The following is a 24,563-nucleotide window of genomic DNA, read 5'->3' as shown; positions in this document are numbered from 1 at the left end:
ATTGACGAATGTGTTCTAAAAAAAAAGTTACAAACAGGGAATGAGGGTGGCAGAAAAATCTTAAGGGCTCTCCCCCGTCCCCCCTGGACCCACTGGTGGTCATACTAAATTTGGAGGGGGCTCATGTTTCCCTAAACGCATCTGATCAGAATTTTGTTATAAGTATTTGTATTTCGTTCAAAATAGTCCAAAGGTAATATACCATGCCTCCAGGACAACTCCCCTTCTAGCCCCCGGGGCAAGGACTGTAAGCTATGCAAGCTGTCCATTTTTAAGATACACCTTTTTATGTGAAGGATGGTCGAATAAACTTTGGAGAAGCTCATTCAATTGAAAATCGAAAATTCCAGCTCCCTTTTGAAGATCTAGCCTACTTTTTAACCAGTTGCTACCGAATAACCGACTACATACCGAATACCGAATACCGCTACAAAATACCGAATAACCGATGTTACCGACTACAGTGTTTAAAAAGATCTTATTCCAGTTCAACGGCCCTTCAACTGTGACAAAAAGTCTAACTTTGGCATAAAGAGTTTGGTTTTGAGGAGGGGGTAGTCCCCCTCATATATGGAATAACATACATTTGTTTAAGTTTTACTGTTACTCCTTTCTTTCAGTTGAAAAAAGCTGTTTTTTTTTTAAATTCAATTTCCGATTGTTTTCCACATCATGCCTAGGCTTAACCAAGATATGGTTTGGGCCACCATCAAAATAAACACACGATTTATTGTTGTTAAAGTGTATATACGAACACTTTGAAAAGGGTTGGTAGCTTCCTTCTTCTTCAGTTTTCTGCTTGAGAAACCAAATATTGGATTGTAAGTAAAAATTTTGACAAGATTTGATTATTTAGTCAAAATTTTCGATGACCAGTAGTTTTGTTGAATAAGGTCATAATGATAATTTTACTTAAGATATTCGGGTGATCGAAGATGGGCATTATTGTTCATTTGGATGGAAGTTCTGCGTGACTTGGTCTTCTACGTAACTGAAGTCATCGCGACCTCCACAATAGTGTTCTCTGTTGTTGAAATACATTTTACATGTATGTTTAAGTACATTTAAAGATTTTATATATGAAGAGAGGAAAATTGCCATTTAAAATCGGTGAAAACAAAGCTCCTGGTAGTATTTGTCACCACTCATCGCCAAATAATTTCCTGGCAAGGTCCATGTTGCCCTGCCTCAATTTTAGCCCTCTATCCCGGTAGGCATGTGAATGAAATGTTTATATCACATATAAAAACATCGTAGCAAATATAATGTTACTATTATCTCACCCCTCAGGGTGCAGCTTCAGCATTTTATTTGGGGGAGGGGGCAAGAGGTGCCCATATCTGGAGAGTCAAGGGTCATGGGCTACATTGTAATTGTTTGTCCAAATTATCGAAGGGGAGGGGGAACTGCCCCATTGACCCCCTCCCCCTCGAAACGACTAGAAACGCTGGGAAGCTAAGAGCTTTATAGAATGTAAAATGTATTATATAAAATTAGAAAAAAAACATAAGTATTTGGCTTTGAATTAAAGTTATATATATCTCGGTATGGCTTTTATAAAAGTTTTTAATGCAAACTATTATTTCTTCTAAGCTTCTTAAGGAGACAGGCACCCATCTGAAGAGGTTATTTGGAATTCCCCTGTGTCTTTAGGACTACCCCTTCGTGTGTCGCTGTTTTTTTTTATACAGGATGTTTTTACTTTGAAGGAACAGAATTCATACATACAAAACAAGCGACTAAAATTTTTGATATAGAAGATTAAAATCTCTGTAGAAGATCTTGCTCAATGGAATTTCATTAAATTTGCTTAATGATAAAACTAATTAACTGTGCTGAATCTTATTGCAATCATTCAGAATGTTTATCAGTTAAGATTGAAGTTGTGACCATGACGCTGCTGTTACGAACAAGTGGACCGATAGGTGGTGTAACTCCTTTAGCTGCTTTGATTGACATAGTGGTGAAAACATTACCATCTGATACGACCTTTTTGGCGTCAATACCTAATCCGCAAACTACTTTGATGATTGCAACGGCAGCACTTGCTTTTATTCTAACTGTCTGTGGGGCTGCACTTGCAACAATCTACCAAGTGCTACCTCGACTGATAAGACCTAATGGTCCTATAATTGGGACGCCAGGTCTAACTGCGCTTCCTGTAATTGGTTCATCTCCAGCGTTCGGCTCTGCATTTGCTTTTCCAGGGCTGCCACTTTTTCCAAATCTTCCGCCGGCTCCAAATCCCAATATTCCGGTCGACCAATCTGTGCCAAATCAACTTTCTGCCGTTCCAAATCTTATTTCTGTTTTACCAATTGACGTTCTAGAAAGAGTTGCCGGTGGTCTGCCGCCAGCGGAGTCTCAAGAATTGAAATTGTTCATTGAAAGAAGAAAAATGCAGGGTTTTTCAAAGAGTCCATCGAAACCTAGAACGATGCCAGCTTCAACTGTAACCCAGTATGTTCATCAAGGGAAGAAATATGCAAAGAAGAAGTAATGTGCTATATTAAATTTTTGTTATAATTTTTATGTTGCAAATTAATTACGAAAAAAACAATCTTGTCGTTTACTTTATTGAAGTTCAGCAGTGATTAGCACCCTTAGTTCCTAGTGTCGCTAGTTAGACTAACTCTGGAATATAACTCTCATTACTTCACCTATAATGAATTTTGATTTTAGTGCTTATTTGAGAGTAAATTCCACAATCAAGTTTCTTATTAAAAGTAGATTGTTATGTTACACAAATTATTTTGGTAGAAAAATTAAGATATGTTTTATGCTTAGCAGGCAACGGTAATCCAAAGGTTATATGTTTTCAATGACATCAATTCACGAAAATGTAGCGGGGATTTTATTTTTAATGGTTGTATTTTAATGTAAGTTTCTCTTTTATATTTTCGTTTGTGATATGCTGTGGACAGCCCTTGGAAATACGGTTGAAATATTCATTTAAAGGTTGAAATTCCATTGTCTTACGGAAACATTCCCTATTGTTCTACTTCTTTATTTGTTGTTTATGGTGGAGGAGGGGTGCTGGGTTTGAACCTCCCCTGAAATTTTGTCCAACTCGTAAAAACGTAACAAAAATTCACATAAAGAACTTTTTGATGCGTTTTTTAAAGTTTTGTTTTGAAAAACCCCTCCAAATAAAGTTCCGACTATTTCTGTCAGTACTATGTCTTTGTATCTTCATCATGCAAATAGAGATGCTGCTGTCCCAAAGATAATCTTTTCCAATTTAAAAAAGGATACGTTGAATCTTCCCTCTGATTGGTCAATCATAAAGCATAGACTGGAAAGCTGAACATCGCTCAGATCACCAAATTATGGTTTGGATAGATAATTGCCGATGTAGTCACTCTGCATATAATTTTACACTACTTCATTTTGAGTTCACCCCTCCCCCCAAAAAATAAAACTTCCGCACTTGCCTGAGTGTATTGGACTATTTTCTCAAAAAGGGATACATGTTAAATTTGAGTTTAGTACGTCAGGATATCTACCAGGAGTTTTTTAGGGGGGGGGGGGGTCGAGCTATGGGAAAGGCTACCTAAAATCTGTGTACCAAACAGAATAAATTTTGTATACCTTTTGATTGATTTGGGGGGGGGGGTGAATACCTTAAAGTAGGCACATATGAATATTCTCATATGCTGTGGCTTTCTTAAATCCTATTCTCTCTCCCTTTAATTAGCTTCCACATTCAATAATACCCAATTTCTCCTTTCTTCTGGTTGTGCCACTGGCCAGTTGTCAACTAGGCTACAGATTCCATACTCTTTAAGGTGATAGGCGTGCTACCAAGGTCGTATCTGGGGGGGGGGGGGTTACCGGGTTTAACTCTCCCTCGAAATTCAAATGTGAATCGAAAAAAGCAACAAAAACACATATAAGCAAATTTTTAATGCTTCTTGTAAAGTTTCTGTTTGAACCCCCTCCCCATCAATAAAAATCCTGGATACAGCTTTGCATATTCGCCGTGGTAAAATTGCCTCTACATATAAAATTGAGCAGCCAAAGAGAAAGTATTATGAATAGAAATGATGAATAAAAGAAAGAATTGGGAAACACTTTATGCATATTCCAAAATATAGGAAGAATATATTGTGCAGAATGTCCTTCCTATTATATTTAGGATATTTGCAGGAGCCTTGTTTGGGGGGATGCAAGGGGTACAATTGCTGCCCCAATAATACGGAGAAAAAAATTATATATCCCCTGCCCCTTGACTATCCGAATATAGACCCCTCTTGTCCCTCCCAAATAAAAACGATGGATATTCGCCCCTAGATATTTGGGTGATATTACCATTTAAGATACTTCATTTTTTGTTCCTTAACAACTGAGTCTGATGTTCTTTCAATGATTTTATGTAAATAGGAGCTTAAATCCTCCACAGTCAGGTTCTCTAGTATGCTGAATGTAAGGTTTGATTCTCATTAAGATAACGTGACTTTTTTGAGGAGGAGAATCTCCATTTTTGGAAAATCAGGAAAAAAGAATTTTTCCTTTTTGGAAAATCAGGAAAAAAGAATTTTTCCTTTTTGGAAAATCAGACTGATGTGTAACATTAAATTTAATGAACTTAATACACTTTGAAATTAGCACTAAAAAAACAATTCTTTTATAGAATTGTATAATTCTTTTGATATATACTTCGATATATCATATATATCAATATATCAATTTTCATTATATCAATTCTTTTGATATACTTTGATATATCAAAATAACTTTCTTTAGAGTTTTCTTTTTTCGGTTACTATTGGCCCGAGTCGCTCCTTACTTATAGTTTGTTGTTAAGAACTCTTTGATTCTGAACTGCATATTCTGCACAAGTTTGGAATATAGGTAGAGTATTCTAGAATCCTTTCCTTTTCTTGTTCTTTTTATTTGTCTTAATTTCCCTTTGACTGCTAAATTTTACATTCTCTGAGAATTTTTCTGGGGGGAATTCCCGCAGAATAGGTTTCCTGTAATGGAATCTTCGGTTGGGGTGGGGGATTTTAAGGGGAACACACTAAACCCTACTTTTTACTAAGATAAAAATTATTCAAACATTTATACTGCTATCGGTAGCTTTTTTATGCTCAAATGAATAATAAGTAATAGGTATGGAAACTAAGAAAAAGTTATGATTCAATCCATATTATAATCATGAAATTATTCAAATGTCATTCATAAAAAAGAACTGCTAAAATTCATAAGATAAGAATAATAACCCCTTATTTATTACTGACAGTCTGATTAACCTAGGTTATTTAGGTTATATGCAAAATTTTGTGCATGGTCCTCTAATTGTAACTTTTGTATAGAGTTTGTTATTCAGTATAATTTTGATAGTTGAACAGAAGTGCGTTAAAAATGGAAAATTACGAGCCTCCCACGTTAATCAGCCCTGATACAAGTGATGGATTAGATCCTGATTCTTCGTTATTTGTGAAATCGCTAATGGCTGCCAAGATGGCTGCTGTTAACAAAGCCATGACTCCAACTGAGACTAAATTTGTTGCCACTTTTAACGATCCCGTCACAACGTTCATTCTGTCATTTGGAGCCCTTGTTGTGTTTACCCTAGCAGCAGGTGCTGTGATAGGACTCATAAGTCAACTTATTCAGCGATTTGGGGTACCTCCATTGCCAAACATTATTCCCAGGATCCCCGATATTCCAGCCATTCCTCCAGGAACTGGATTTCCAGTGGCTCCTGCCATTCCAGGAGGACCTCTTATCAATCCTCCGATTGATCCTAATCCAGCTAATCCTGTGCCTGGGAATCCTGGATTAGGAATCGCTATACGTTTATTAAATGCTGACCCAGATCTACTGGAACGTTTCTTAATGTCTCAAGGTCTATTGCCATTGCAATTCAGATTACCAGCCCCTCGCCTTTCAAATATGAGACCTAAACTACCCTCCATGAAGAACCCGATGTTCAAAACAGAGGGGAAGAAGTACCCACCTACCTACAGAACTAAAAAGAGAAAGTGATAACAAATTATATATATTTTGGAATAAAGAAGTATGCATTTTTCTAGCCCGAAAATGTTTTTAATTTTGAACTTTACCCCATATTGGAACTCCAGACAGACATGGTAGATGGATAGGAGAAGGTCTATGGCTCCCCCTCAAAGCTTTGTTGATTTTCCGTATTTTTGTTAGTTTAGGTAGAATAGTGCTAGATTATGTATGGAGGGGGGGGGGGCTGGTGTCGATTATACTATTACAATTTTTTCAATTTTCTGTATAATTCGTCAATATTTTGTATGTTTTGTAGTCATCCCGCCTCCCCCTAAGACACAAACAATCCTATGCATGTGCCTGACTCAGCCCCATGGGGGATCAATTCATGAAATTTTAGGAGGGGAATCAAAATGTACTTTTCAGTATCTAGGGAAGTATAATTTTTCAATTTCACTGAAAAAGCTTAGAAAATGGTATTCTTCGAAATCTTGGGGACTAGAAATTCAGAGGGTAAACCCCCTCCAATTGACATGCCTGCTCAGCCCTCCACATTGCAATAAAATATAATAAAATATTTAGGATGAATGACTGGAAAAATTGATTTTGAAAAATTTAGAAAAAATTGGTTTTTATTCAAAGCCAAAACACGTTTTCAGTACTTCTTTGTCTTGATCCTATGGGCTTACGGACCTTTAGGAGCTTTTTTTGTATTATCACATTTGGATTTTTCCAACAATCCGACAATACTTTTTTGTGTCAGAATATGTTGTAATTGGATGTGTCTAATACAGGGACTTAATTTCCTTTTCACTAATTGTTGCCCGACTCCTACCTTGAAATGGGAAAAGCTCAGATTTACTATTCCCTCTGAATTTCATAATGTGCCAATACGATATTTGACTATTATGCCGACTGGATGCATCTTCGGTAATTTTATCTATGGCCTCCTTAATTCCTATTTTAATGCTTTCTGAACTTGCCGTCATTCGTATTTTTCATACAATACGTATATTACTCAAATATTTCTTGTGCAAGAACCTCCTCTTCTCACCTACACTTCAAGCGTTTTCACTAATATTCCTTGCCGCATTTCTAACTTCTCTCTATAAGACGCCATCTACTACTTAACTAACTATTTTCTTAAAATAATTCCTTAAATTTAAAATAAATCTTCTACTTTCTCAAATTTTAGACTCACTAGCTATATATTCCGGAAGACTCTAGTAAATTCCCTACAGCACTCGGTTGACCACTTTCGGACAAAATTTGCCTCTGCTGGTATTGTGATATGCGGAGACTTCAATAATATTAAAACTTCCTGGTTAGAGTCCTGTCTATCACTGAAACAAGCGGTAAAGTCTCCAACCCGCGGCAGTAACTTACTTGACACGGTCTTCACAAACCTTGAACAATGCTACAAAGAGCGAGAAATAACAACAAGCATCGGCCTCAGTGACCACCTAACAGTGATTTGGAGACCGTCACGTTTGCCACGTCGAAAGGCAATTAAAGAAAACAAAAAACAGTCATCTACAGACCGATCAAGGATGAACATATCCCTGGCTTTAAGGAAAAATTAGCACTGCAGAACTGGACCTTGATTTACAGACTACCGTCCACTGAAGACATGACAAACGCCTTCTGTGACCAACTTCAGAAAATGTTCGAAGAGTATTTTCCTGAGGAGAAACGGGTAGCAAAAAATGAAACAAAACCCTGGATCACACCAGATATTAAAGAGCTTATCCTAAGGTGGGATAGCTTATACAGCTCTAACAGAGCAGAGTCCAATAAGTTGCGTAATATGGTGATGAGGAAGATATCCTATGCTCGAAAGCAGCACGGCCACTTAACTGTACAGAAGCTTCTATCTTCAACCCTAAAAAGTTCCATAGCACGGTTCAGAACATTCTTGGCCGAAAGCACGAAAACATCACTTTGCTACAATCTGTAAAAAATATCCTGGCCTTACGTCATTTCTATCCAGACCGCTTTCTCAAAACTGGACGCGTCAAAAGCCTCATTTCTAGGAGAGCTACCGATCAAACTGATCAAAGCATGCAGCCATGAGGTCGCGTTACCTTTTGCTGCCGTATTAAACCAATGCTTGAGTGAGGACACCTTCTTAACAAGATTCAAAACAGCTGTTGTCACCCCTATCCCGAAAAAATCAGGCGTAGAATCTGCAAATGATTTAAGGCCCATTTCAAAGACATCGATCTTCTCTAAAGATCTGGAAGAAATTGTCTTCAAATGACTCTTAGAAGATATTGGCGATCAGCTTGATCCTCGGCAAAACGGCTTTCGGTCAGGCTATAATACTGTGCACTACCTGGTCCGCCTCATTAGAGACATCCTGGAGCATCTGGAGAAAGACGGCGCTTATATTGATTGCATCATCGTGGACTTCGTGAAAGCGTTTGACTTGCTCGACCAATCAGTTGTTATCAGCGAGGCAACATCTCTTAATGCAAGGCAAATTGTCTTGCGAATGGTTGGCAGTTTTTGACGACTGAAAAACAGAATGCCCAACTTCCAAATGGAGAAGTATCCCATCTCAGGGAGCTGACATGCGGTGCAGCACAAGGGTCGAAGCTAGGCCTTTTAGCTTTCCTCATAGTAATCAACAAGCTTCTGCGCTAATTCACTGAACGCTACAAATTCGCAGATGACCTCTCCACTCTCACAGAACATACAGCCAGATCCAGTCCTTACAGTAATGCAAAAGATCGAAGAAGAAGTAAACCAAGTAAAGCTCACACTCAGCCAGGAGAAAACTGTCTTGTTCAGGGTTAACTTCCTTAAACGGCCAGTTCCAGACCCGCCATGCAATGGACTGAAATCTGTAAAATCGATGAAGATTCTAGGTGTCCACCTGGTCTCTGACCGCAAATGGAATACCTGCGTATCGTCAATTGTCTCTATACCGCCTACCTCTTAACATCTTTCGCCTACCTTCGCCGTTTTGGCATGATAACTCAAATCATGGTTGTACTACATTAGACCGCTCACAGATCTTACATTAGACCGCTCACAGAATATGCTTGCCGAGTGTTGCACAACGCACTGACCATCGACCAAAGCGGCAAAATAGAAAGATTTCCGAAAAGGGCCTGCAAAATAATATTGGGAAGTGGTTATGTTGACTACAAGACGAGCCTCAAAGTTCTAAAGTTGGAGTCCCTTAAAGAGAGAAGGCATAAATTGGCTGTGGATTTCGGTCGGAAATCCTTGACTTGGAAACACACCGTGATCTTCTTCCGGGTTTTGAGACACGCCAAACTCAATATTCCACTAGGTTCAGAGAGAGAACTAAAAAACGATACAAAGTTGGAACAACCACAGATCCACTTATCCCAGCGGTATCTGAAGTAATTTGGTCCGCACTTCGTAAATCATTATAATGGTAACTTGAAAAATAATTGTTAATAAACCATGTGTGAATGATTTAATTTTGTAGGTACTTTAAATTGTTTTTGACCTCCACTGTTATTTTTGTAATTGACAAGAATATTAAGGCAAAATAAAGTGAATTTGAATATATCCACAAAATTGCAGCAGTCAATAACCGTTACCATTTCCTTTTCCTACACCATATTTACCTAGGCTAGGATACCATCTATCCACATTTCTACCAGCCTGGGGATTAAAATATCGTACTTCTACCTGGGATCATGTCTTTTTGTTCCAGTAGCTGTAAGTAAAATTCATCTGAGTCACTACTATCTTCATCAGTCGGTTCTACAGGGGCATACACCTGACTGATACCTTGCACTTCATAATCATAAAATAAACAGCTAGTATTCTATTATTAATACTTTCCCGACGTGAGTAAAACTTAGCAGCTCAATTATTCATCATGAGCGCTACTCCCTGCTTCTACATCCCATCCTTCCTGCCTGAGTAAATAACTTCTATATAACCAAATTTTATGTTTTCTACCCTGGGGATATAAGTTTTTAGAACTCCCAACAAGTCTAGTTAAAAACATCTAAATTCGTTAGTCAGAATGTCAATACGACAGTTGCTTTTTAACGTTGCAACATCATCTAGTATGAATGGAGGCTTCATGCAATCCTGGGCCCATCTTCGTCACAATATGGTTTTCTACACTTGGCGATGTTCTCATATCAAGAAGAACTGAAATCCTGCATAGACAATGCCAATCCTGTTAACCCTGACCAGGGCTATATACAGGATATTTTTTCGGGGGTCGTTTTTAAAGGGATTTTTTTCCGGGAGGGTTACAAAAACACATCAAAAATTAGTTTATACTAGCTGATGGGGTGGCGCTTCGCGTCACCCCAACACCTAGTTGGTGGGGTGCTTCGTGCCCCCCCCCCCCCAAGTCCCCCCCGCTCGCGTAAGTCGTTAGGCGCCATATTAGTTACGCGCCATTGTAGTTGTGTCCCTGTGTCCCACCTGTGAAAAGAGATAGATATACATATATATATGTTTTTAACTACGTAAAACATGCGAATATACAACATTCTTCGCTGTCCCATTGTCTATGCATATAAATAGATTGTCAGGTTTACTGACTCTTGAACATGCAACATATAAATGTCCATGGGAAAACAATCCGTATTCAGATCTATACCTCATTATTCTAATGATGTGTCCCTGTGTCCCGGTCGTCATTTATATTCCCTGTGTCCCGGTCGTCATTTGTGTCCCGGTGTCCCAGTTTGTAATTTCTCTTTGAGTGTCCCGGTCGTCATTTATATTCCCGGTGTCCCGGTCGTCATTTGTGTCCCGGTCGTCATTTGTGTCCCGGTCTGTAATTTCTATTCGAACAATCCCTGTGTCCCGGTCGTCATTTATATTCCCTGTGTCCCGGTCGTGATTTGTGTCCGGGTGTCCCAGTCTGTAATTTCTCTTTGAGGTTCCCGGTCGTCATTTATATTCCCTGTGTCCCGGTCGTCATTTGTGTCCCGGTGTCCCGGTAAGTAATTTCATCAGTTGACAAACATGACGTCAGTCGACAAACAACTTCATGACGCATACAGCTCAATCCTTAAAATGACGTCAGTCGACAAATATGACGTCAGTCGACACACAAACATGACGTCACTCGACACACACACACACAGACAACTTATTTTTATATATACAGATTTATTTATGTTACGTTTTTATGAGTCGGACAATCGTTTCAGGGGGGGCTCAAAAACTTTTACCCCCTTGGATGCGGACTCGCCTCTGACTCATCATCAATCAATCAATTTATTTCTGACCCGTCACAAAACAAATGACGGTTTGTAGCCCTAATGACAGAGTAAGACAAAAAATAAACAGAGAAAACAAACAACAACGAAAAGAGAGATTACAATCAACAAACACAGACATAACTACATACTATACGAAGAGCGAAGACCACTGGTGGTTGAGGTTTCTACAGGAGGATTTGAGATCTTTCACTCTTTTATCAATAATGTTTGAAGGAAGAATCAATTTAAGTTTCTGTAGCAGAGAAGAATTACTGGCCCAAGGAGGCAGATGTAAGCAGATAATTGGCGAATTTTAAATAGATTTGGTTACTATTTTTTTTAAGCAGAAAAAAAATATCCAAGCGGTGGACATAGCAAGAAAATGGGGCACAGTTAGACTGTTGTAAGGTTTGGAAAGGTGAACGGACAAATTTTTTACTACTATTGGGAGGAGGCAGCTAATAATAGATAAGTTATCTAGGAAGAGGTCTTTCAGCCCAAAAACTCGGAAGAATTATCGATAAAATTAAAACCCAGTGCAAACACCGTGCTGTTTACTAAGAAATATTTTCCCCGCACCTCGGGATTTTCCCCGCACCCCACACCTCGGGATCGGCTCCGCACCTCGACGTCATCCTGCTGCGCCGTTTGCAGTCACGGTTTCTGGTGAGGCAAAATCGTGGTAGGTCCACCTTGACGTCACTATTAGGCCACGCAAGCGGGATTTTTCTTTCGGGTATAGGGATGGAGGAAGGAGCTTATGACCGAATGGAGACCCCAAACCATCTTGCAACACTGGAACAGCTCAAACCTCTTATAGCCTCTTATTGTCAGGTAATGTTTTAGCTTTATAAATAAGGTGAAAGGGTTTCAGAAACATGCAGAAACAGGAAATCGTTTTAATGAATGAAAAGTCTGAAGTCAAACGACAGGTCTCATTTCTCGCTGCAATACTACAAATTTGTCGTGAAATAGTATTTTCCAAATGAAACATAAGCCTTAGCTGCAGAAATTAGGAAGTTTTATGGCGAATGTTTCATTCACTTTTATATTTGCTGCTTAAAAGTGAATTTTTAGCGAAGAGAGGTAATTCTATCAATATGCAATTTGTTTGAACTTAACGACAAAACAAGGCCTAAGAGCATGGTTACCACCCGGTGAAAAAAAAACTAGATTTTTGGGTCGATTCAGTGATTTCCTTCAGTAATCTAGTGATTTATGTGCTGATTTAGTGGTTTATTTTTTAGGCAATATAAAAATTGCTAGAAATAATATATTTTGAGAGAGAGGGGGTTGGAAAGACTGCCAAATTTTAATATGGATCAAAGTTTGAAAAAAGGTGTTTATTTTAGGTCAAATTCTTGTTTATTAGGCTTTGCAAAATATTGCACTTTATGTTTCTTACATGGGATGAGGCTATAGCTTCGGCCTCATTCGGGTTTTCTTTGTGATACGTATTTTGAATAGTACTTTTGAATCGAATTCAGCATTCACGATTGTGATTTTTTCTCATTTAAGATTGGTGTTCATCCAAAGGGTTTATATGTCCTGGTAGCAGGGTGTGCATCCCTGAAGAACAAATTTGCGACGGACGAAAAGACTGTCCGTTTGGTGAAGATGAAAGAAGATGTGTTACTATTGCTAATGACGAAGATCATGCAAGTCAGCTCACATACTCTGAATCAGGTACAGATCAATTAACCTAAGTGTAACCTGTTACCCTAGGTGTAAACAGCTGTTAAATTTTCCATCGGACTTCATCAGTTATGTTTTTAAATTCATGCTTCGTGGCGACTCAATCAAGAGTATGGGTAACTTAGAAGCGTAGAGGCTGGCCGTAATGTCGAAAATAATCGCTCACCTATTACTTGTTAATTTTGCCTTATCATTATATAAAAACCGTCAAGAAACGCTATATGTCAGATAGCGTTGGTAATTTTTTTCCGACACTATTGCCAGTTTCCACTCTTATAAGTTAACTGATCTCTTTGGGCTAGACAGCTGCGCTGGAGCCTTTTAACTAAGCCGCTCAAAAATAAATTTCATCAAAAGTGTCAAAAGATAATTTAAAGGACTTTTACATTTTTTTTTTGGCAAACCTTTTCTGATTTTTTTGTAAGTTCATGCATCTTGACGGCTCCACTAAAGAGTATGGCTAGCTTTTAAGAGTAGGAACTAGCCCTAGCGTCGAAAAAATTACCAATTCCGTCTAGTGTTTGGTGTTTCTTAGCATTATTTTACCTTCGTAACTGTATATTTTGCCGAAACTTAGAGTAGACATTTATTACAACCCTGATTCTGCCAATTACGTTGATTACACTAATTTTGCCGTATAATTACACAAGAAAATGCCAAGAATTGATAAAAGCTAGATGGCGCTGGTAATTTTTCAACTCTAACGCCTGTTTTGCGGATTTCGCCACTGTGCTTTCGCCGATGAAGAAGGACAGTAACAACTTTCCATTTGAGTTTTTGCGACTTGGAAACACTTTCCGCTTTTTTGGAAAGTAAAAAATCCTAATATTAATTTTATACCACGGACCGAGCTTCGACCGTCAATTATTGTTTGTCTAATAAGGCTGTTCGTAATACGGTGATCATTCGCTTTGTGGGGTGAAAAAATTATCTATATAGGGCATGACTTTGAGAAAATTTGTTCAGGGCCATAATTTTAGAAAAATATTTTTCATATGTATGACGTCACAAACACCCAGAGGTCCAATACCTTAATTGCTTTGCTTTCTACAGCAAATTAAATGAAATTAAAGTCTTTAAATGAAATACATTTAAAAACTGTTTTTTCTCATGATGCTAGTATTTATAGGCAATAGCACAAATTTCTATTTCAATTTTCCGCCTCTGTAGCACAAATGTGATGGTAACATCAAAGAAACACATATTTTTGACGAATTTTACTTTTTTTTTTATCGAGGAGTGCCTCTAGGGTGTGGCTTGGGCTTTACATTTTACTATGTAGAATAATTGCTTTGCCTTGGTGCGTAGGATAAGGACAAAGGTCGTCCATAACCATTGATGGTGTGTCGGGCGTCGACAATTGAGACTTTCTGTTGCAAGGTCTTTTTTTACAGGGACAGGTAGCAAGCCCGTCGCCCAGTCTTGCGCCAGCTGGAATAGAACCCCGAGCCCTGAATTTAAAAACAGAGCTCAATCCACTACAATTTGTCGGTTTGGGCTGCTGACCATTTGTCCACGTGCCTTTCAAGGCTTATTGATGTATGGAGCATACCCAACAATGTTGCGCACCGCTAAAATTTTAGGGCCGCTTTTTGGAAGCGGTGACGTCAATTCAAAAAAAAAAATAGGGGGAGTGCAAATTTGTCGTTCCTTTATATTTTTTCAATGAAAATGAAAAAAAATTAAATACAAAAATAAAGTTGTAATCCCCCCCCCACCAATCGGCACTACTCAGGGAGTTTTCTTGCTATCATGTTTTGGCTTAAACCTGGCCGTGAAACTTGGCATACGACTAACTATGCAACAGATGATTTCATGGTCCATGGTACAGCAATTTAAGCCGGCAACCACGCACATTTTTTTTTTTGGGGGGGGGGCAATCTTGAAAAATGGAAAATGTAAGAATATATAGGAACAGATTTAAAAGTACCAAGGTTTTATTTCAAAAGAGGGGGAGGCAGAAAAAATGTCTCCCTCCTGCGTTCGTGTTTGAAATCTGCTGAAGAAAAGCATTGAGTATGGCTTTACTGGCTTTGGAAAAATGGAAAGCTTTTCGAAAGAAATCTCTTAAAGAAACATAAAAAAAACGAAGCATAAAAATCCTCTTACATTATCAAGTAAAATCATAAGGTTTCTAATGAAAACGCAAATTTAAGAATTAATTTGTAATTTTTTAAAGCTTTTTTTTTTAAAGCGTTTAAAACTAGCCTTTCATCTGCATATTATTCTAACCCTAATTACTTTCTAATTGATAAAAAAAATAATTAATAAGTTAATTAATAAAACTGAATTTCTAATTAAGAAAGTGCCCCACTCAGAAAATGTCTGGTTGGTTCCAAATAAGCTTACACCTTTAATGTGATATTGTGCCTTAAAAATCATTTTGCAAGCTTCAACATAGGCTGGCCGTCACAAAGACAAAGGGCCCATTAGTGAATTGTTCCGGGGCACTAGCCTTCATCGAGAGCTGTTAAAAATTTGTGGTTTGACTGTGAAATTTAACTGAAGAGACAATGAAATTTACGTCCCTTTTTTGTCAGCGGGGCTCCCAATCAAAACTGATGACACCACAGGGAACTCCCAATTGATTAAATAAAAAAACTAGTTTTTTAAACTGAAAGTAAGGAGCGACATTAAACTTAAAACGAACAGAAATTACTCCGTGTATGAAAGGGGCTGATCCCTTCTCAACGCCCCCCTCTATACGCTAAAGTTTGACTCTTTCTCTCAATTCTACTTTATTAAACAGTAAAAAATTTAGCGTAAAGAGCAGGGCGTTGAGAAGGAAGCAGCCCCTTTCATACACGGAGTAATTTCTGTTCGTTTTAAGTTTAATGTCGCTCCTTACTTTCAGTTAAAAAACTAGTTTTTTTTTATTTAATTTCTGAACGTTTTTGAATTAATGCATGTTTGATTTTGGCTCTCTGCACATAAATTATCAAAATGAAATTTGCATATTAATTCTTTTTTTGGCTAAATGGCTTTCTCTTAGTTTTGATCAGACGATTTTGAGAAATAAGGGGTGGGGAAGGAGGCCTAGTTGCCCTCCAATTTTTTGGTTACTTAAAAAGGCAACTAAAACTTTTAATTTTTAACGAACGTTTTTATTAGTAAAAGATATACGTAACTTAAGAATTAACTTACGTGACAAACTTCTATATTCTTATATTTTTATTATGCATATGAGGGGGTTTGTCCCCTCGTTAATACCTCGCTCTTCACACTAAAGCTTAAGTTTTGTCCCAATTCTTTCAGAATGACCCCTGAATCAGAAAGGCCGTAGAATAAATAGTTGAAATTACTTAAGATACTTTAGCATAAAGAGCAAGGTATTTAGGAGGAAAAGAACCCCTCATATGCGTAATAATCTCTTTTTGTTTTAAGTTTTAATGTTACTCCTTACTTTCAATTGAAAAAAACTTTTTCATTGTTTTTTTTTATAGTAATGCTAGAAAATCCTGCGCGCTTTTCATTGAATTTCTCTTCCCTCATGACATATTCCTCCAAGGAAAGATCCTCCCGCAAAGACCCTCAGCCCCCAAACCAAAAAAAACTGAAAACGTCTGTACACTTCCCAATAACCATTACTGTATGTAAACAATGGTCAAAGTTTGTAACTTGCAGCCCCTCCCCCTGGGACTGTGAGGGAGTAAGTCATCCCCAAAGAAATAGTTATTATGGTTATTGACTATGTTGAACAAAATGGCTATCTCAAAATTTTGATCCATTGACTTTGGGTAAACAATGAGCGTTGGAGGGGGCCTAGATGCCCTCCAATTTTTTCAGTCACTTAAAAAGGGCACTAGAACTTTTCATTTCCGTTAGAATGAGCCCTCTTGCGATATTCTAGGACCACTTAGTCGATACGATGACCCCTGGGAAAAAAACAACAAATAAACACTTACCCGTGATCTGTCTTCAGGCAAAAAATACGAAATTCCACATTTTTGTATATAGGAGCTTGAAATTTTTGCTATAGGGTTCTCTGGTACGCTGAATGCGATGGTGTGATCACTTTTAGGGGGTGTTTCCCCCTATTTTCCAAAAGAAGGTAAATTTTCTCAGGCTCGTAACTTTTGATGACCAAGACTAAATTTGATGAAACTTAAATATTTAAAATCAGCATGAAAATCTGATTCTTTTGATGTATCTTTTAGTTTCAAAATTCCGTTTTTTAGATTTTCGTTTACTATTGAGCCGGGTCGCTCCTTACTACAGTTCGTTACCACGAACTGTTTGATTGAAAGCAACAAAATTCACACCTTCTGATAATGTAAGTTTCTATTAAAGCTGGATATCTCTATCTTCAACACAAAACGGAAGAAGTTAAATGTTTTTTTCTAAAATTTCTGGGAAATTTGGTGTCGGCTTTACAATTTATGGCGAGACCACCCAATCGATTCTAAATAAATTGGCCACACAAACTGAAAATTTTCATAATTGACAAAATAGGGTATTTCTCTAAGGTGCTGATCAACTTAATGGACATACAAATTTTAATGAATGGAAATTAATCTAGTTTTTAATTAATTGGCTAGCTTTAAAATTAATAAAAATTAACCTAGTTTTGGATATTGTAATTGTACTGGGTAACGCTGCACTGCCTGTGGCAAGATCAGCTATTTTTTTTCTTTTTTTATATCCTTATGTTAAATTGTCAAAAATTATCTCATTTCAGTTTACCAAACGCTTTGTTTTTGAAATTGTATTCGATTTTGACTTTCGCTCTTTTTCAGGCTTTTTGATGGTGAGAAGAGACGGACGTTGGGGCAAACTTTGCGCGGATAATGTGGATGTAGTCTCAAACAGTGAAGAAGAGAAGTGGAAATTGGAGGATTTGGGAAAAGCAGTTTGTAGCTCACTAACTTACAGGTAATAATTTGATATTTCGAACTCTTTTGCAGTATTGTCACCAAGCAAATACGTTTTTTTGTTTTAACCTGTGTACGTGATTTTTTTTCAGAAAAAAATGTAACGTGTCAGTAGAAAAAAAAAGTTGTTTTCAGATGAATTCAAAATACGTATAAGTAGTAAAGGTAAAGATCGCGGTATTGGACTTCACTGTATAGCGGTGGTACTGGTCTCCGTTTCTTGGCTTTTCAGCCAGGAAGTATAATGGGAGGCTGGGGGCCAACCATCCTGTGCTTTCACACTCGACTCGTGTTTACCTTTTCCAGATTTCTCCAGGTAACCCATTTAAAGTTGAATAGACTGTGGCTGAGCTTACAGAGTCACGTCACAGACCCCCGGCTCAAATCAAATAACCAGCGGCTCCAAGACTCGAATCGTGATCCTCACTGACAACCGATTTAATGTCTGGTGTGCCGACCTCTAGGCTAGGGGTTTTACTGCTCCCGGGAAGTAACATTGAATAATAAAGACATGAATCTTTCTAAAGTTTCAGAAGGTGACTGTGTATCTCTATGATATTTTATAGATAGTGTAAAATTCATTTTCAAATAAAAGGACAAAGGACATGGCCTGCTTATGGGAAAACGATAGAATCACACATGAACCGAGTAATTAGGTATTAAGATATGAACCACAAAAGCAACGAACAAATGTTATAGTCCTCATGGATGTAGTTGTTTTTCCGTTAAATTGCCACCGGGGAGCTAATTACCCCTTACTGAGATACACCCTTTTGTTTTGGATTCAAACTGTTCAAAGACATTGTATTCTTGATATCTTCTATCAAATTCGTTTCGCCAAATGAAGCTCAATGAATAGAGACTTACTTTAGAGACTGTCACAGACACAGAGGCTTCAATTAGGTGGGGGTAGGTAGAGTGGGACATGAACCCCTATCTTTCCCCCTTTCCCCTCCTAGGTTTTGATAATTACCTCTTTTTGGGGTATTTTGATTGAAAAACAACTTTTTAATATTTTCATTGTAAAAACTGACAAAAACGACTCCCCCCTTAGATTTAAGAAATGGGGTTTGCCCCAACTCCCTCTATATTTTCATGAATTTAGGCCACTATGCAGATAAGAACCGTACTTTGGTTCTGGGAGAGAAATCCTATTCTAAATCGTTTTTCTAGGAGTAAGTTTTTTCAGAGACTGTTTTCAGAATAGTGCCATTAAATAGTTGTTTCAGAAATTTTTAGTTTACGAGGTATTATTACTGATTGTATTACTGAACAAAAAAATGACCCCAGAACCCATCTTGAGTTTATTTATGCCTTTTTTCTAGGATTTTTCTTTTTACTCTTTCAAAATATTGAAGTTTTAGAGCAGCACCACTTTGCCGTCATTGTTGCCGCCGAGATGTTGAAACGTGAAGATAGATCAGCTGATTAATTAAATAACTAATTAATTAATTTGGCGGCTATTTTTACCCGTGAAAATGGATTCACAAAAACAGACACACTTTCTGAAGCTATTTGGTACCACATGTTTTCAGCTTATTTCTTTGCTGGTTATTCACTCGCGTTTCTTGTATTTAAAAGTTTTCGCTCTATGCTACCTTAAAAACTACTACAAACGGAATTTTTGTTGATTAAAAAGTAAATTTTAAGTTTCTACTAATATTTAATGACGTATGTGGCTATGTACATGAGTACATCAATTACATGAGTAGAGGTTACAAGCTACAAGTCAGCGTGTTTGCCTGTGAATCCGCTCCGTGTACTCGAGACTGTCCTTGGTACTTTAAGAACTGACTTACTACAGAACTTACTTAGAAATAATAAAATTAGACATTCCTTAAGCGCCAAGAAAACTATAATGAATCGAAGGTCTCCGGAGATGTAACATGCAATAATAGAAATAAAAATTACTAACATCACTGATAGTGCAGTACTGCCCAGGGATACAAAAAAATAGAACAATTGGTAAATTAAAATGAATTAATCTAAAGTAGATCCCGGATCGGCAAATACCGGGATCCTTTGTCATAGCCGTATCAGCCTTTCAAACAGTTCGTGGTAACGAACTGTAGTAAGGAGCGACCCGGCTCAATAGTAAACGAAACTGTAAAAAAAGGAATTTTGATGCTAAAATATACATCAAAAGAATCAGATTTTTATGCTGATTTTAAATATATAAGTTTCATCAAATTTAGTCTTTGTCATCAAAAGTTACGAGCCTGAAAAAATTTGCCTTATTTTAGAAAATAGGAGAAAACACCCCCTAAAGGTCACAGAATCTTAACGAAAATCACACCATCGGATTCGGCGTATCAGAGAACCCTATAGCAAAATTTTCAAGCTCCTATCTACAAAAATGTGGAATTTCGTATTTTTTGCCAGAAGACAAATCATGGGTGCGTGTTTATTTTTTTTTTTTTTTTTTTTTTTTTCCAGGGGTCATCGTATCAACCAAGTGGTCCTAGAATGTCGCAAGAGGGCCCATTCTAACAGAAATGAAAAGTTCTAGTGCCCTTTTTAAGTGACCAAAAAATTGGAGGGCCCCTAGGCCCCTCCCACGCTCATTTTTTCTTCAAAGTCAACAGATCAAAATTATGAGAGCCATTTTGTTCCACATAGTCAAAAACCATAATAACTATGTCTTTGGGAATGACTTAATCCCCCACAGTCGCTGGGGGAGGGGCTGCAAGTTACAAACTTCGACCAGTGTTTACATATAATAATGGTTATTGGGAAGTGTACAGTCGTTTTCAGGGGATTTTTTTGTTTTTGGGGGTTGGGTTGAGGGGAGGGGGCTATGTGGGAGGATCTTTCCTTGGAGAAATATGTCATGGGGGAACAGAAATTCAATGAAAAAGGCGCAGGATTTTCTAAAATTACTATAAAAAAACAATGAAAAAATAAACATGGAAAAGTTTTTTCAATTGAAAGTAAAGAGTAGCATTGAAACTTAAAATGAACAGAGATTATCACGCATATGAGGGGTTCTAAAAAACTTTAGCATAAAGAGCAAGGTATTTAGGAGGAGATAAATACCTCGCTCTTTATGCTATAGTATTTTTAGTAATTTCAACTATTTATTCTACGGCCTTTCTGATTCAGGGATCATTCTTAAAGAATTGGGACAAAACTTACGATTTAATGTAAAGAACGAGGTATTAACGAGGGTACAAACCCCCTCATATACATAATACAAATTAAAGAATATAAAAGTTTGTTACGTAAGTTAATTCTTAAGTTACGTATGTTTTACTAATAAAAAAATTCGTTAAAAATTAAAATTTATAGTTGCCTTTTTATGTAACCGAAAAATTGCATGGCAACTAGGCCTCCTTCCCCATCCCTTATTTCTCAAAATCGTCTGATCAAAACTAAGAGAAAGCCATTTAGCCAAAAAAGGAATTAATATGCAAATTTCATTTTAATAATTTATGTGTGGAGAGCTAAAATCAAACATGCATTAATTCAACGAACAGAAATTACTCCGTATACGAAATGGGTTGCACCCTCCGCAATCCCTCGCTCTTTACGCTAAAGTTTGACTCTTTGCCACAATTCTACTTTTTAAAACAATTAAAAGCTTTAGCGTAAAGAGCGAGGGATTGCGGAGGTGACAACCCATTTCATATACGGAGTAATTTCTGTTCGTTTTAAGTTTTAATGTCGCTCCTTACTTTCAGTTAAAAAACTGTTTTTTTCTATGTAATCTCTCACTAGAAGCCGTATCAACCTTTCATAGACCTAGAAAATAGAATAGAATAACACTTCTTATACAGCTTACTGTTTGAAATACGGTCAGTCAAACAGGTACACAGAGCTATCCTTGCACAACTATTCTGGAAAACATCTAACAACATGACTATTAGGGGGGGGGGGATCGGCCATAATATTTGGTAATATTTGAGATGATATTTGGCATAAAATAAGGACTGTAATGGTAATACTTTTAACTGTATAGGATGTTTCCTTCATAAGAAGACAACCACTAAATATTCACCCACCCCCCGATTTTCATTGATATTCCAAACTTTAAAGCATTAAAGTTTCAAGGGCACAAGTAAAAAAGAGATAAACAAAAAGGGTAAAATAAAGCTTCCCTTCATTAAAAATTTCCTCCCTTCATGGGAAACTCCTCCGTAGAATGTTTCTCCCACGTTAAATACCCAGATATTGCATGGACACTATCTGAAGAAAAAAAACGGACTTGCTGTCAATATAATTCGTTTAAGTCGTAGCCAAAGAAAATAGAAAACTAAATTGAAGGAAATGTTTGGTGCTATAACGTAATCACAAACACCAAAAACAAGAAGAACAATAGGGAATTTCTCAAGACAGTGGGAAACAAATTACAATGAATGTTTTGGCACTGTGTCCAAGGGTGGTCCTCAGCAATACAAAAATGTATAAGAAGAAAAAACTTACAACAGGATAAAATCAATAAAACTAAAATGAAAATTTTTTCAAAACAGTCCCAGCATCCTTACCTCAGCGAAGTTCAACCAGGACTGATAAACAAATTGTGATGAAACGAGCAATTATGATGAGGAAAGGCAGTGTGGTCTTCGTCGCTATTTATATAACGTAGTCACAATAGGAATTAAGATATACCAGTGCCACTTGAGGTGTGGCATTTTTATATTAGTGTCACCAACTCTTTGGTATTACCTGGTAAAACTATAAACATTCAAGTAAGCGTAAATTAAGTTTATTTGGTGAAAGTTTCAATTTTAATTAAATGTTTTTTTTTGTATCCAGCATTATACTTTCCGGAATTGAGCAAATTTTTTGTTTTTAACCTTTATTCTCAAATTATGGAATAAAGTTGAGGTTAGCTTAGTCTAGTGAGCATGAGCCATTTGAAAAAAATACAAATGTTTCTACTTTGTTCTTTTGACAAAAAACGAATTTAAAAAAGAAGAAAAAATCATAACATTATTTAGTCGTTTTTTATTAACAAACGTTCTGTAACTTTACAAGCGTTTTATTATTTATTTTTTTATATTATTATATAGTTATTTATTATTATATATTATTATATAGTTATATATTATTTTTATTAAGGCAAGATGTAGTATTTTTTACAAATCTGATATTTACAGTCCCCGACCCAAAAACAAGCGAACTTAGGTTGAATATTTCTCTAGAATGCAAATACGTGGGAAATTATTCTAGAGGAATCAATATCGCAGGAGGTTAGCTAGTTAAAAAAAAGAGTGGATAAATTCTATTAAAAACAGGAAACTGTTTTAGATATCGTAGTAACTTTAGCATTAGGGGAACGGGCCGTAATTGTGATTATTCATTTGTAATTCAGAATGTCATTGGAAAACCTGTTTGATTAGATAAAATAAAACATAATGTCACAGTATTGCATGCATAATATGTTATATGTTATAATATGTTATATGTTGTAGCGCTGTTATATGCAAAATAGTGACAAATTTATATTTTGCAGAGCCCACGAAGTAGTAAATCGAACAAAAGATAATCCTGCAAGCGGTAGAAGCTTTGAAAATAGCGGACCTTACTATGAGATGACTCTATCAAATGGAGAGCGACAATCTACCTTGAGAGTTGAAAACCCAAGGTCCCTTAGCTTGGACTTTCGTCCAACGGCTTGTGCTAAAAGAGAAGTTTTCAAGATCCAATGCAAGCAGCTTGAATGCGGAATGAGACCGCGGGCAACAGCTGGAAGAGCAAGGTAATTTTTAACTTCTAAGATTCTCTCATCCGATATTCGTTGTTTTCCTTGCTAAGTGGTTAAGTCACGTCTCGTAACCACCATCAGATTCATCGTTCACGGTAATTACGATCATCATAAGCAAACTATTTGAAAATGTGGAATAGATTCAAGCTCTGATAAAGCATGAAAGGCTTTCTAGGAAAAGTTTACTAACAATTTTTCAAAACTTACTAATTGCTTATCGAGAAATTCTATCTTGTGTGTTAAACTTTTAACTTTTCTGTAACGTGGCAAAAACTTACGTAATATTCAAAACTTAGCTCGAATATACTTAGTACTGCCTACATGCTTAGTACGGACATAACTTATGTAATCTTTTCCTAAGATCACAGAATAAGATTAAGATATTATATAATCTGTAAGATTACATACTATAACACACGGTCTTAAGTCATGTTAGTGTGAAAAATTCTGCGGCGTAGTGTGAAAGAACCATTGCTGTTTCCGAAATTGAATAGAAAATTTGTATTTGCTGTTTACGCATTAATGGTATATGTCTCTGTTGAAATATGTAATTTCACGACATGCCAATTTGGCTGTTTCTGTTGTTTCTGTTGAAACTTGCAATTTTGCGACATGCCAATTTCGCTGTTTCTGTTGCATGTTTCTGTTGAAACATTCAATTTTGCGGCATGCCGATTTTGCTGTTTCTGTTATTTCTTTTGCATGTTTCTGTTGAAACATGCTATTACACGACATGCCAATTTCGCTGTTTCTGTTGCATGTTTCTGTTGAAACATGCAATTTCGCGACATGCCGATTTCACTCTTTCTGTTGTTTCTTTTGCATGTTTCTCTTGAAACATGTAATTTCGCCACATGCCAATTTTTCTGTTTCTGTTGCATGTTTCTATTGAAACATGCAATTTTGCGACATGCCAATTTCGCTGCTTCTGTTATTTCTGTTGCATTTTTCTGTTGAAACATGCAATTTCGCGACTTGCTCACAGCTGTAACTTGCACCAAGGGGATAAGATACTTAAGATTCATCAGTTTCAGATTTATCCAGTCGTCGAACTAGAGTTATGATATTACTGAGACTTTTCTTAGAGAATGATCTAAACGCGGTTTGAAATAT

At 36.9% G+C, this 24,563-nt stretch overlaps 1 protein-coding gene across 2 annotated transcripts in view; it reads left to right on the top strand.

Moving 5' to 3' along the window:
• LOC136031714 (uncharacterized) overlaps nt 1-24,563 on the top strand; it is a 144,832-nt gene that overhangs the window by 83,463 nt on the left and 36,806 nt on the right. For both annotated transcript variants that reach the window (XM_065711419.1, XM_065711417.1), the window contains exons 10-12: nt 12,696-12,863; nt 17,609-17,744; nt 23,199-23,444. In XM_065711419.1, the coding sequence (XP_065567491.1) occupies nt 12,696-12,863; nt 17,609-17,744; nt 23,199-23,444 (550 nt within the window). The remainder of the gene's footprint in view (nt 1-12,695; nt 12,864-17,608; nt 17,745-23,198; nt 23,445-24,563) is intronic.

Source organism: Artemia franciscana, chromosome 10 (assembly GCF_032884065.1).
Source record: "Artemia franciscana chromosome 10, ASM3288406v1, whole genome shotgun sequence".
Taxonomy (NCBI): Eukaryota; Metazoa; Arthropoda; class Branchiopoda; order Anostraca; family Artemiidae; genus Artemia; species Artemia franciscana.
This window is presented reverse-complemented; position numbering and strand designations above follow the sequence as displayed.